Source organism: Amaranthus tricolor, chromosome 3, assembly GCF_026212465.1.
Source record: "Amaranthus tricolor cultivar Red isolate AtriRed21 chromosome 3, ASM2621246v1, whole genome shotgun sequence".
NCBI classification, from domain to species: domain Eukaryota; kingdom Viridiplantae; phylum Streptophyta; class Magnoliopsida; order Caryophyllales; family Amaranthaceae; genus Amaranthus; species Amaranthus tricolor.
Genome location: NC_080049.1, coordinates 30,355,208 through 30,370,527, shown reverse-complemented (window position 1 = coordinate 30,370,527; position 15,320 = coordinate 30,355,208). Strand labels below are relative to the sequence as shown.

At 35.5% G+C, this 15,320-nt stretch overlaps 2 protein-coding genes across 3 annotated transcripts; one reads left to right on the top strand and one right to left on the bottom strand.

Moving 5' to 3' along the window:
• Positions 1-1,583: 1,583 nt before the first annotated feature.
• LOC130808537 (uncharacterized) lies at positions 1,584-5,236 on the bottom strand. Its single transcript, XM_057673999.1, has 5 exons — positions 5,185-5,236; positions 4,748-5,100; positions 2,736-2,987; positions 2,444-2,645; positions 1,584-2,254 (listed from the first exon to the last, which is right to left on the bottom strand). Exons 1-5 carry the CDS (start codon positions 5,234-5,236, stop codon positions 1,584-1,586), a joined length of 1,530 nt encoding a protein of 509 aa, XP_057529982.1.
• A 1,524-nt stretch (positions 5,237-6,760) lies between these two features.
• On the top strand, positions 6,761-15,098 carry LOC130808996 (protein NLP9-like). Of its 2 annotated transcripts, none has more exons than XM_057674594.1 (6): positions 6,761-7,534; positions 8,197-9,238; positions 10,059-10,103; positions 10,523-11,263; positions 12,239-12,359; positions 13,758-15,098. In XM_057674594.1, the coding sequence occupies exons 2-6, from the start codon at positions 8,315-8,317 to the stop codon at positions 14,696-14,698; spliced, it is 2,772 nt and encodes a 923-aa protein (XP_057530577.1). In that variant the 5' UTR covers positions 6,761-7,534; positions 8,197-8,314; the 3' UTR covers positions 14,699-15,098. The 2 variants fall into 2 exon arrangements, with proteins under 2 accessions (XP_057530577.1, XP_057530576.1); XM_057674593.1 differs by having other exon boundaries at positions 8,100-9,238.
• Positions 15,099-15,320: the final 222 nt, after the last annotated feature.

Genomic DNA, 15,320 nt, shown 5'->3' with positions numbered 1-15,320 from the left:
ATGAATTATGAGATGAATAATTGAAAACCCAATTCCAAATTTCTTGAAATCAATCCAAAAACCTCAAATAAACCAAGAACAATGTGTAAAGTTTCAGACTAAATCAATCTCACAGACTTTCTTGGCAAAACCCAATCAAGAAAACAAAGCAATCAAAAGAAAAATTCAGCAAACATCCAGTACAAAAAATTGGTCCTTTAATCGAATGAATAAGCAATCAAAACATCAAAACAAAGCAATCTCCAGTACAACGAGTTTGATCCAATTGATTAACAAAGATTGTTTAATAATTAACAAAGCAATGAATAGCAGAAAGAAAAAAAAAAAGGTATATACTTTGGAATAAACTGGGCTGCTGGAGGAAGAACAGAGTACGGGGAAAGCGAAAACCGAAGAGCAGCGGGAGCAGGAGGCCACCGGTGAGAACAGAGAACCGAAGGTTGAAGGAGAAGTGAATTTCAGAGGAGGCGGAGGAAGATTGAAGAACAGGGCTGCTGGAGGAAGAACAGAGTACGGGGAAAGTGAAGAACCGAAGAGCAGCGGGAGCAGTAGGCCACCGGTGAGAACAGAGAACCGAAGGTTGAAGGAGATGTGAGAACAGAGAAGGCGGAGGAAGATTGAAGAACGGGGAAGTGAAGAACAGGAAGATTTGAATTAGGGTTTGTATATGGGGGGAATGGAGTTTGAAACTTTGGGGGTAGGAGGGTATGGGATTTTAGGGAATGGAAAGGTATGAGAATCCATTTGGATATGAGATCCTAATGTAAAATTACAAAACCAAACATTGGAATGGGTTGTCATACCATTCCATACCCTTAAAAATCACCAACTAAACACACCCTAAGATGATTATCATTGTTGCTCTCGTTGCTAGGGATGTGTTGGCCATTTTAGTATCCACGGTAGCTTTTGAATCCATATTTAGCACAAGTGGCCGAGTACTTGGTACTTTTCGTAACCCTCTATCTCTAAGAACGGTGAAAGCTCTAGTGTGCACACAAACTTGGTTGTAATTTGAATGAAAAAACTATTTTGTTGTAGACTACTAGACTTGTAGTGTTGTCGGTCTGTCAGTTGTTACCTTATAGTCAGTATGCATTTTCATTTTTCATGTTGGGTATTAACCGTTGTAAATGGAATGAAAAAAGGTTATTGTATTGCTAGACTTTTTATCTCTATTTGATTTGTTTGGTTAAAGTCTAATGTAATTGAAATTTAATTTGGAATTTAGTCTTACTCGGATATCGGTTATCGAATATCGGATATCCAATTCGAATGTCGTTAAGAACTCCAATCTTTTCGGATAACGAATAGTCCAAATATCCAATTCGACTTTTTCGGATATCCGATTGCTTTCGGATGATACAGATATTATATTAAGACAAATTGTTGTGAGAAACGTTCTTTCCGAGAGACGTATTAGGTATACGAGCTAATCCGATCGGATATCTAGGCTTGCTCATCCCTTCTCAAAGAGTCAAAGTGGATGTCGGAAATCCGATTACTTCAGATGTGGATGTCCTACCACCTCTGCACCCTCTTTGTCCGGATCTTCCCCCTCTGGACCCTACACCACTATGGATTTACCTTCCATTTCTACCTATTCTTGTTGGTTGAGCTCCTTTTTCTTGTACATTCTCTGGGATTGTTGTTGTAGAGGCTGATGCCTTTCTTGGTCTGCCCTGCTTGCGTGGAGGTTGTGGTGGTTCATCATTAGTTGGCATCCTACCCTTGTTTGGACATTTCTGTTTGTTGTGACCCTTAACCTTGCAAATGCCACAAGTCATTTCCATACCGTGCCTACTCAGTCTTCCTACTTTTTTTGGGTTTTTATGGGGATCTTTCCTCCTATTCAAGTGAGGTGTACCAGGCCTTATTTTAATAGGTGGAGGTGTGAGTGTAAGATCTGTTTTAGGCCAAAATCGAGGCCCTTCCATTGGTGGAATGGAATAGGCGTATGCCCGCAAATATTTATCCTTTTTGTACAAAGGATTAATGTAATCTTTGGGAGTTTTACGAACAAAAGAGATATAAGCAATAGCATGTCGAAATGGAATCCCTGTCAAATCCCAGTTCCGACATGTGCAGGTCCTACTTTCTAAATTGACAGTCATAACATCAATTAAATAATGACTACATTGGAAGATCATATTAGTTGAAGGGATAACATCAAAATTCTTAGCTTTCTCTCTCTCCTTTTCTAGTCTAGCTTTAACCCTAGGACCATAATCACCTTTCCACTTACTAACATCTCCTTTTTTAACGTATAACCGTTACATGACTTGTGTTCTAATGTCTTACAACACGTGCATAATGTGTTTTGTTCGAGCAGTGATAATATATCCGTTAAATGTTTATGCCATGTTATTCACAATGACATCAACTTTGGTTGTGGATGACATATATGCCCTACAAAAACAAGCAGGGTTGTACCTCTTGAAACCATCCACAGCTGCTGGTAATATTTTCTCCATCTCCACTAAAGCATCTTCAAAATCAGCCATATTGTACGCTTTAACTGCCTTCCAAAACAGAAGCTTCAACTCCTCACCCTTGAATGACTTGTGCCAATAAGCGTAAATGTGTCCAACACAATGTATGTGTTCAGCTTTGGGGAACACTTTAGCAACACCATTTAATATTGCCTAAAATAACATTTGTGTAAGAATAAATGACAATATATAACAATTATGTAAAAATAACTAACAGAATACAACTAACTACAGCTGACTAACCTGGTGTTCATCTGATATAATAGCCAAGTCGTTCCCATCACCTAAGTTGACAACAATCTGAAGATTCTGTAGAAACCATTCCCAAATTTCATTGTTTTCACCCTCTACAACGGCCCATGATATTAGGTACATTTGATCATTGTGGTCTCTCCCAATGGCACTTAGTAGTTGGCCACCTAAAAAGGTCTTTAGGAAGCACGCATCGATACAAATAACCTTCCTACATCCCTTTAACCATCCATGTTTCAACCCCTTAAAACACACATACAGTCTTTGAAAAACATTAGCATTATCAACTCTCATGGCATCAGTGATAAGTTTCACCAAGCTTTGTGTAACACCCTCAAAATAGGTCGAACTTTTGAAAACACCTTTAATGAAAAACATTAACCAAAGCCTACTCATAGGAGTGTTACCGCCACATCTATTTCTAATAAAATAAATGTAAGGCTTAACGACTAAGAAATAACTTAATAATTTTAAATCCAACAAAGGGTCTTACAACATAAGAAAAGACTGAAACGTAACCTGTGTCCATATAAAATTTAAACAACTTAAAAAAATTTAAACTGAAATACGACTCTAATAAAAGCTATATTTCTAAGTGATCCTCACTCCACGATTCCCACGCAATCAATAACCTGCAACATAAGAATGCAAGAAAAACAAGGAAAAACTCCAAAAATTAGGAAATTGAGTAATTTCAACTCCATCTCGTAAAACGATTAAATTCGAAAATGATTTTAAGAAAATAAAATATAATTAAATTGAAATTAATTTTAGAAAATAATATATAGTTGAGTTTAAAAGAAAACAATATATATAATATCACATAAACTAGTTTATTAATTTGATATTTAATAATGACAAACACATAATCAATTTTTAATTTGAGGGAACGAGAACTCCAGTAGGCCGAGGCTTTACCCCTATATCTACTTCATCAAGAGGTCGTCACCCCAAATAATTCAAGGCCAGCAGAGTAGTCTTAGGGAACCCTAGTGTGCACACCCCTTCTACTTGGATCACAACAAATAGAAGGAAGACCAAACATCGTATCAAGTATCAGAAATAATAATACCTTTCGGCAGCTATACCAACCAAACTGGACAACCTGTTCCTCACCCTTATACTTGGATCACAACAAATATAAGAGCTTCATTTCCCTCGTGTTGCACTTTACGTGATTTAATATATTTTAATAATTAGTCGCGTGCACACAAACATATAATCAAACATACATTATACATTTTATTTTATTATCATAGGTTTTCCCAAGAAAAATATATCTCACGAATATTCAATTGCAATATTAATATCATAATATTTTTCTCCCAAATTCAATCGCATTTAAAATCATTAAAATAATAATATAACTTTCATCAAAATAATAATATTATAAGTATTTCTCTTTCAAATTAAACCGTATCTAATTTTATTATCAAAATAGTAATATAAATTTTATCAAAATAGTAATTATAAATTCAAGTTTGACAAAAATAATAGTAGATATAATTTGAGAATATATAAAACATAATATCATACAAAATAATGTCATATAAAATCATGCATTCTATTTAAACACATTAATTATCACTTAGCACATAATACTAACGGGATCGTCCTAATTAGATGGACATTTAAAATAACCTTGTCACGCGATCCTAGACAATGTACGCTCCTAATAATCTCTGTCTACGAATCCGCTGTCTTTACTATCAAAATTTTGCCTTTTCTTGATTAAATTTTAAGCAATTGGAAGATGGAAGAAGTAGTTTGTAGGAGAAAAAGGAAGTGTGAGTAATAATGTGAATGAATTAAGGATAATTGGTTTAATTTATAATAGGTAAGTGAGGTTAGTTATAAGATTTAGAGGGAGAAGTGAGAAGTTATTTGTTAATGGGGAGTTATTATTATTATTATTTTTTTTTTTAAAAAAATTTTTGAACTTCTTTTTTTTTTATAGAATTATTATTACTATATTATTTATTATTATTTTTTTTAAAAAATACGGATGTTACACTTTGTGGGTTAATGTGTTTCAGAGCCTCAATGTAACTACCAAGCTTGGTGTAGTGCTCTAGCATACTACCATGAAGCATTCGATGTGCATGATACTTTACTCTATAAGCAAAATCCTTATTAACAAGAACACCAAAGGCTTTCTTAATCGTAGCCATTATTTCTTTAGCTTGCCAATGTGGTCGAACCTTGAACACCTCTAAGAATTGATCTGCTACCCATCTGGATTTCATTTGCCTGTTCTTTTTTGTATTTCTTGAACATTTATGCTCACCGTCAACTGATTTAACAACATACACAACTCTCTTTGAATCCCATCCACCATACAAATAAAATTTGCTTCCTGAGACATATTTCAGTGATATTTTGTTTTCTATGATTATTACTAGAGGTTATTGTGATATTCCTTCCTTGTAATATCCCATACTTTGCCACAACATTCTTGAAGCTTTGCCTAGAGGTGAACCTTTGCCCAACATAAGAGAGTAAATTCCAACAATTACTAAGCAAATTTCTACAATTACACAAAAAATCTAATTTCTAATGTGTTTAACCAAATTTCACCATAAGAAAGTAAATTTCAACAATTACTAAGCAAATTCCAACAATTACACAAAAATTCTAATTCCTAATGTGTTTAACCAATTTCAACCACAAGAGAATAAATTCCAACATTTACTAAGCAAATTCCAACAATTACACAAAAATCCTAATTCCTAATGTGTTTAACCAAATTCAACCATAAGAGAATAAATTCCAACATTTACTAAGCAAATTCCAACAATTACACAAAGATTTTAATTTTTAATGTGTTTAACCAAATTTCACCATAAGAAAGTAAATTCTAACAATTACTAAGCAAATTCCAACAATTACTAAGCAAATCAACAATTATCAATAATGGGACATCAATTGCAGAAATTTAGAGTTAGAAACTTACTTACGTTGTGATATTTTAGTGGAAATCAACTTTGCCCTAAAATTGCATTTATGTCGCCATTGGAGAAGGATTAAAGGGACGATTTTTTGGGTTGAAGATGCAACAACTGGTTTGGCAAGGGGTTGAAGATGCAGCAACTGGTTTTTCGTGGATTGAAGATACGAAATCAAGGTGAAAGATGCACACTGTTTTCGTGGGTTTGCAAGGAAAATGGAAGATGTTTGCAAGGGAATTAAAACATGATAGAGACAGATATGTTCTCGAAATAAATGTTAACCGGTTATCAGTAAACTATCTCTTTAATTGCAAAAATGGGACAAAGATTTTCTTTTTATTGAATAAATGAAACGTTGACTCTTTATTTGCAGATGACAAAAAGGTTGGCTTTTTAGAAATAATTTTTCCTTTTATTTTTCATCCTAAGAATCCATACTCCTTACACTCTACTCTATTAATTCACTAGTATGTTAAAGTTGATATACACTTTTTTTTTACTGAACACTAGTGGTGTGTTAGGATCGAAAAAAATGAATGAAAATAAGAGGATAAATTTGAAAAGATTAAGAAAATCCCTTGTTTTGATTAAAAAATGAGAGGAAACGAATTAAAAGGGATTAAATGAATAATTCTTGTTAAAATCTCTTAAAAGTTGGAAATATTTACACTATGTTCGGATTAAGAGAAATAAAAGAAATGAAAAGAGAATAAATAAGAAAAGAATTAAAAGGGAATAAATATGAATAATTAGATTATTGTTTATTAAGAGAAGTCAAATAATAATAATAATATAACAAAGAATAATTTTTGAAGTAATATAGTAGAAAAATTTTAAATACTTTATTGTTCCATATAATATTTTACAATTGAGTACGAGTATTTCAAGTTAGAATATGTAATCCATCATTATAAGTAGTCTTATACCATAATAATGGGGATCTAAGACCTTGGTATTTGATGATCATGTTGGTATATTTAAAGATTAATTAACCTAACTATGTATTAATTAACCTAACTATGTCATACTCCTAATAAACAATAATCTAAACATGGAATCTCACAATATGATGATTGATGACATCAACAAATTTGGCAACACATAACAAAAAAGCTGTGTATATGGATCTACCACAATCAGACAACTAATCTTTTCCTCTTTGGTTTTTTTCTCTTCTCAATCCCTAATTCAATCTTTTATACTTGCTATTATCTGTGAACACAGCATCATCATCATGAAATTTGTAGACTATTCCGCTTATAAAAGTTATGATTTGAATTTTATGTATAAATCATAAAAAATGAGTTGTCTATTCCGTTCATAGAAGCTATGTCGAGTGGGTGGGGTGTAATTTGTTAACACACCATCATCAAATTCATCATCCAACCTTACCCAAAACTAAGAGATACTCTTAATTTATTTCTCAAATCTTTTTCGTATCAGCATCATCCTGATTTCCTTCCTTGTTTTCATTCTAGACCGCCGCCAAAATCCTCCATTTTTGTTCATAGTTAGCTTTTTGTATTCTGTGCTGTTATATTTCAAGTTTCAAGATAAACCCATTTCTTAAAATTGGTCAGATTTTCTGGGTCATTTTTCAATCAGTCGGTTGTTCATTACAATTGTGTTTTCCTCTTGTACTGGGTTTTTGAAGCCTTTGATTTTTTTGTATGAAAATTCAGTTTTTAATCCCCCTTTTTTTCTGGGTTTTTGAGTATTTAAACTTATCTGAACTGGGTTTTTGTTTTGGAGCTTGATTTGATCAATAATTTATCTTGGGTGTTCTGGGTTTATAAAGGCTTTGCAGTTTTTGTATCTGGGTTTGTTCATTTGTTGACTAAGGTATAATCATTCTTACTTGCTTTCAATTTCTACTTTCTTCTTTGTTTTGCAATCATGGTCTCAAATTGTTTCTTTTTGGGTGATTTGTCTCCATTTTATGTAAATCATGTGCCTTGTTGTTTATGTGATGTTTGACATTTGCATTGGGTAATAAAATTGAATGTATATTGTTAACTTTAATGTAAAAGTAGATTCATTATTTTACATATTCTTGTTTGCAAATTTAATGTCATTTTGGTTGTTTTTTATGGAATAATGGTTATGGAATCCATTACTTTTTGTTAGATGCTTGCTGTTTGAAAAGAAGAGAGTAGATTTTTTCAGCTTCCTTATTAATGTACTCCCCAGAAGGATGTTTCTGAGCATGTTCGACTTGCATAGTGCCTCGAAAAATTATGTCTCAATATTAAATTACGTTGTATATATTAAGTGTATTAGAAAAATATCATAATTCTTGCTTTCACATAATTTTTCAATTTTTTACTCCGTCCATGTTACTCCTATGTGATATTGTGATCTCATTGACTTTGATATTCTTTATTATACTTTGCTTTTTTTTCCTTAGGTCATTCAGGACTCAGAAGTAGTTGGATTGCAAGTTTGATGAGTTTAATGTTATAATTTAAGTCATTATCAGCTGATTACTTGCCCAATTAAACTAGGTGCATATGGACAAAAACATTGAAGACTCCATTTGCGGAAAAGCAAATACTTGTTGTCTTCTTCATAGATTCCTTCTTCTTTTGGGTGTTTTAGAAAGTAATTTTTGAAGTAATTTCAATGGAATACTCATTTCCACATAAGGAAAAGGGAAATAGTTTTTGGGCTTGTACTAGTTCTCAATCATCTGATATCCCTATGGGGGTTGATAATGAAGCTATAAATTCAACAGATGATCAATTTGTAAACATGTCTGAGATGATGAGTTTAGATGGTTATGATTCATGGTGCAATAATCCTTCTTCGAACGAGCAATTATTCGCATCTTATATGTATTCATCTCTTCCATCCATCCCTCCAAATTATACTTCTTATGATTCACAACTTTCTTCTTTTCCCACTAGTGATAATGGGTGCACTACTCTGAATTTGTATGGAAGTCCTCTTAGTTATACTGATAAAATCATTTTCTCACATAAAGATTCCCAACTTAGTCCTCTTGTGGGTTCTTTAGACAATAGCGACTCTTGTTCGAAACAAGAAAATAGGTCTGCACTGTCACAAAATAGAGTTCCTAGGCCTTTTGGACATTCACTACCTGAGAAGTTGCTCCATGCTTTATCGCTTTTTAAGGAGTCATCTGGGGGAGGGATTTTGGCTCAAGTATGGGCTCCTGTAAGATCCGAAGATCATTACATGTTGAGCACGTGCGAGCAGCCATACTTGCTTGATCAAATGTTGGTGGGTTATCGGGAAGTATCAAGGTCATATACTTTCTCCATTGAGCAGAAACCGGATTCCTTTCCGGGGCTTCCTGGGCGTGTGTTTATCTCTAAGATGCCGGAATGGACTTCAAATGTTAGCTATTATAATGCAGCTGAATACTTAAGAGTTCAACACGCTGTTAATCATGAAGTTCGTGGATCAGTTGCATTACCGGTTTTTACTCCAGAAGGGTCATGTTGTGCTGTTTTGGAGCTTGTCACTGTAAGAGAAAAATCTAACTTTGATTTAGAAATGGAGTCGGTTTGCCGAGCTCTAGAGGTCAGTTATCAATATATACTATCTTATCATATTTACATATGGTACACTAACTTTTTGAGGGTAAAATTGACCACATTTCTCTAATCTTCTCTTTGAAAAGAGAGTACGGGTATGGATTGTCCGTCACATTCCCTCACCCAGACCTTTTCTCCAGCTGGATATCGGGTTGATGATGATATGTTACACTGTTTATAGTATTTGTTCTTTTATTGTTTCATTCTTCTGTTTGTATGGAAGTTCTTTGCTTCTTTTTAATTTTGTGTTTGAGGTATTGTAGCTCTTCAACTATCTATTTTTGTTGTTTTAACAGGTGGTGAACCATTTTTTTGTCCTTTTGTTTCAATTTTTTTTTCCAGATTTTGAGACTTGGTTGTAATGTGCATTCCTGGCATTAACTGAAACCAAGCATCCACTTTTTACGTAGAAGCTCCCTGTATATGCATGTTCTGGTAGTAACTCCGTGTTATATGCATGTTCTCAATGTTTATTGACCCTTTATGTTGGCTGGACTCTTCATTCAAATTATATGCGCGTTCTCGCCCTCGGATCTACATCTGGATTGTTGTTATACTTGAATGTTCTCTGTCAAATATTCTTGATATTCTCGGTCATAAAATGAACTATCTAAAGAGATTGTTACAAACAAAGTAGAAATTATGTCCTAAAGGGTCTTAAGGGTTTATTTATGAAATGAATACTTTACCTTTTCTAAATTGAAGAAATAAATAAAATTGGCGCTTGCAAATTTTGATTGCTCAATAATTTTTATTCTAACTTGTGAGCCTCTCTAATATGGCCTAATCGTTGTTGATCATATCAGGCAGTAGATTTGAGAACAACTAAACCTCCTCGACTTCTTTTTCAGGTATGATAGACCATTGAAGTACTCGATTTAGATTATCTGTGTTAGAGTACATAACATATCCTGGGGCCTCAACCATTAGCTTAAGCTTTTGGTTGAGTTGGTTCCTTGACATGGTGCCAACGTGACAAGAGATCACGGGTTCAAATCTCAACCACCCCTCAAATTCAAGTGGAATATTTCGCATTAGGTATGAGAAGGGCCTAAGCTTCATCCACACCTAAGCCCAAAGGGCTCTCGTGTGAGAGGGCGTGTTAGAGTATATAACATATCCTTGAGCCTCAACCATCAGCTTAAGCTTTTAGTTGACTCGGTTTCCTTGACCCCAAGATATGTTAATATACTCTGACAATCTGCTTTTACTCACCTTCTCGAATATCTTTAGTTGTATCCTTAAACTTTTCCTTATTCTGCACTTGCAGCATCTTTCGATGAACCAAAAGACTGCCTTGGCGGAGATAACGGATGTGTTACGAGCTGTATGCCATGCACATAGATTGCCATTGGCACTTACATGGATCCCTTGTACTTTTGAAGAGGAAGACGGTCACCAGATATTTCAGATACAAGTTAAAGACAATAGCTTTAATTTGAACAAGAAATCGGTATTGTGCATTGAAGAGAGTGCTTGCTATGTGAACGATAAAGATATGCAAGAATTTGTCCATGCATGTGCTGAACATTTTCTTGAAGAAGGGCAAGGTGTTGCCGGAAAAGCTCTCCAATCGAATCTTCCGTTCTTCTTCCCCGATGTGAAAAGTTACCATATTAGTGAATATCCGCTCGTTCAGCATGCTAGGAAGTTTGGACTAAATGCTGCTGTTGCAATTAGGCTTAGGAGCACATATACAGGAGTTGATGATTATATATTAGAGTTTTTTCTGCCTCTAAATATTACCGGAAACAAGGAGCAGCAACTATTGTTGGATAGCCTAGCCGGTACTATGCAAAGACTTTGTAGGAGTTTGAGGACGGTTTCGGAAGCAGAATTGCTTGGTTCTTCAGATTCTAAAGGTGAACTTTTTGGAGTATCCCAAAGCTTTTTTACGAAGGATCTACCATTGACGAGTTCCTCGGACTCGTTTACAATGGATATACAATTGGCTATGGATCGATCCAGCAACAGAAATTGTTCTTCCAAAGAAGATGGCCCTTTTGAGCAGGTAATGTGTCGAGCTATCCTCGGATTAACAGTTGGACAGTTTATAGTTTTATACTGCTCTTATGTAATTTATAGATCCCAATTGGTCGCTATTTTGGCTTAGAGACGCACCTGCGACAATTTTGGACTATCACTATGTTGCTCGTGGCTAAGAAAATTTTGACGCTTAAAAGACGCCATTTAACAATGAACTGACGACAAAACTTTTGGACGCCATTTCCAAATTCAGCATCGGCCATTTCGCTGCTAGGTCTTCACATTTCAGGAAAAAAACACCCATTCTCCATCCCCGCAAAAAACCCAAACCCCTCCCTTCCCTCTAAACCATTGCCACCTCCAATTTTTTTCTCCATTACTGCCTTAAACCCACTGCCAGCCCCCACCCCTCCCCCCGTCACCTTCACAGACAGCCCCTCTGTCTTCATCTCCGTTACTGCCTAGTTTTCTCCATTTACTCGTCTCCATTACTCATCTTATCTCCAATCTCTATTAATGCCCAAATTTCTTCATTTATCTCCATTAGGCATCTCCAATTCCATTAATCCCCAAAATACGAGGAAAATAAAAGAAAAAAAGGAATTGCTTTCCTTGAAGCCAGAGAAGACGTCGAAATGTTATTTTGATATTAGACATTAGCAATGAACCAGTGACAATTCATTTTCATCGCAATTCCGTCTTAATTTTGTGGCTAATATTATTTTATCTTTTCAAAAAACTAAAAGCATCATAGGTTAGCTACGACCCAGCTTGTTGTCATGTTCTTCGCTATTTAAGACCATTTCATTTTTCAATCACCTGTTCATCACCTGTGTTTATTCTTAGACGACCATTTTTTTCTCATAGGTCATGGATAGTGACAATATTTTTCCGGCATTAAATGTCCTTTGCAATTTAATTTTTTTTTTTTTGTAATTATAATTTAGTTAAAAAATGATTTTATGTAAGAGTTTCTAGTAATCATTTGTAGTTTTTGTAGGCTAGTGGTTCAAGTAGGTCAATGGAGAAGAAGCGAAGCACAGCAGAGAAAACTGTAAGCCTCAGTGTTCTGCAGCAATATTTTTCTGGGAGTCTCAAGGATGCTGCAAAAAGTATTGGTGGTGAGATTTCGTCTTATAATTTTTTTCATTCAACTGTTTTTAAGATGAAGTGTTTGATTTAATTAGCTTATACTATAAGACACACGTCTTCTTTTTGTTCATAATATTTCTAGTTTTGGCTTAGTTAAGGTCTTTGCTTTCTCTTGTGGGTTTTATGAGTAGTTTTAGTGTACCGTTTGGTTAGTGGTACTAAATGGTGGTAATGGGAATGATTTATAGTGTAAAATTTCATCAAAAGTTTCATATCATTCCCATGGTAATGAAACTTTGATCATAAAAAAGCTTTTTTGTTTACAAATTTTCATTACCACCTAATACCACCTCTCTCAATGATAATGCATTGGAATGCACTTTATGAAGAAAATGAGATGATTGAAGTTGGACAAATATAGCCATCAAGGTAGCTAAGAGATTTTTCAACCAAAATTAAACTAATTTTTCATTCCCATTACCACCTACTAAACGGGCCGTTATTGTTGATCATTAATGGCAATGAACACTATTCTTCATGAATTATGATACATGTACCTATGTGGATAGTGATGGCCACGGGCCGGGTTACCCGGAACCAAATTGGTCCCGGGCCGCAGATTGGAACTCCGGCCCAAACCGCGAACCGTTATGGTTACAAAAAATCCGACGGACCCGTGGAACCTTTGGTAGGAACCGGACCGCGTAGCCGTGAACCGGCTCACCCGAACGTACCTTTGTTGATTGTTTTAATTAAATTAAACCTAAACAAGAATAGTAAATATTTCAATCACGATTGAGAAACAATGGAGTACTATATATGTTTTTTTATATTTATATTTAAAGCAAAAAAAAAGGAACTGAATTGATGGTTCAACCCGTCCAACCCGGGAGTTGAACCGCTAAGAACTAGCAAGGAATCGTCTAGAACCGGAACCCAACAGTCCGAATTAGGTTCTAGTTTTTTAGGAATCGAAACCGGATGGAACTAGAACCGGAACAGGCCCAACCCGAACCGTGGCCATTACTATATATGAATGATCATTGAAATCAATTGTCTTAGTTGTAGATTCGTACTTTTATAAGGTGGGCCAAATAAAGCACGTATATTGTTTGTTATTGATGAAGTCTCATGTTTGTTTGTTTTGGTTCATGTATGGCATTGTTGTCTTTTTCATATTGTCCTCCCAGAAATTATAATGCTCTTCTGTTCGAGTGTTAAGAGTCCTTAATACAGTATGTAGCTTAAAACTTGGATTCTGTAATTCGCTCGTCATATTTGCTGTATTCAGTCCCAAGTAGTTCTATATTATTCACGCAATATTTAGTGTGAGAAACTCCGTTTTTTGTCCGTTGTAGTTCTGCTGCAAAATAAAGTCTAGATAAGTCAAATAAATGCGAGTTTTGACGTTCTCTGATATTTTACAGTTTGCCCTACGACGTTGAAGAGGATATGCAGACAACATGGCATCTCAAGATGGCCTTCACGGAAGATAAACAAGGTGAACCGCTCACTGAGAAAAATCCAAACCGTTCTTGATTCTGTCGAGGGAGTAGAAGGAGGATTGCAGTTTGATCCCACAACAGGAGAGGTTGTGCCTGCAAGGTTTGTCGTTCGGGATCCCGATGCTCATAAAACGCTGTTCATGTCCAGCAAATGCATAGCAGCTAAAAAGTGTGAAACATCTGATGTCAAAGTACGGAATGATTCCTATACAAGTGGAAATCAGGCGGTGCAAGGTCTAACCGTGTTTGATTCTGAGAATCGGAAACAAGTGGAGAAAAAATTGAGCAATAGCGTTGAAGAGATGCAGAAATCGGATTTCAATATGGGATTACGTAATGATCGCAACCAATATCGTCATTTAGTTTCTCAAACCCCTGGTTGCAGGGCTGGCCAAAGTGAGATGGAAAATGACGATGGATTGATCGAGCACAACCAAGCGGCTTCATCAAGTATGACAGACTCGTCGAATGCCTCTGCTTCTATGTCTAGCTCGCCTAACAGTAACGATAAGCAGAGGCAACCCAAGGATAGAATGAACAATGAAAGTAGCGGATCACGAATCACGATCAAAGCAACGTATAAAGAAGATACTATTCGATTCAAGTTTGAACCGTCTGCCGGATGCCTTCACCTCTGTGAAGAAGTGGCAACACGGTTTAAGATTCAGCGCGGTACCTTTCAGCTCAAGTACCTAGACGATGAAGAAGAATGGGTTATGTTAGTAAGTGACTCGGATTTACAGGAGTGTCTTGAAATAATGGAGTATATGGGGAAAAACAGTTTAAAATTTCTCGTTTGTGATTTGGCTTTCAGTATGGGTAGTTCAGCCGGTAGCAATGGCTTTTTGCCCGGAAGTTGCTAGGTATGGCTCAGAAGTTAGGAGATCGGTTTGAAAACAGTCTAAATCTCTCGTTCGTGATTTGGCTTTTGGTATGGGTAGTTCAGTGGGTAGCAATGGTTTTTTGCTCGGAAGTTAGGAGATTGGTTTAGGAAAGACGTAAATCTGGTGGCTGTAAATGTGAAACAAAACTAGAAAAATTTGAGGGAAAGAGACGAAAGTCGAAAGTTGAAAGTCGAAAAGTATAGGTGTGTACAGTAGATATAGGAGCTCATGCTAGATGGGTAGTGATGCAAAGAATGGCTTTCCCTTACCCTGGTTGTATTAGCAAGACTTGTTAGTTTTATGCATTGTATAGTCAGTTTTGTTTTATGTACTATAATGAGTAAAATCAGAAATCAAGTTTTGGAGATTTTGATCCTTCCATCTAGATTCAAATGTTACCTCCATGTCTTGTTTTCGTCAGTCGTCTCCTCTTTTGTCGGAGGTGTTTGAATTTTCATTTTTTTTCGTGTTTTTGGTTGAGAAGATGAGAGGGCTAGGATCGCAAGCAAAGCGGAGCCCATAGTTCACACATTTCTTCATTTCTCCGCACGCCTTTTATCCATTTTCTCTAAGATCATCGATATTGTACTTGTAGCTAACC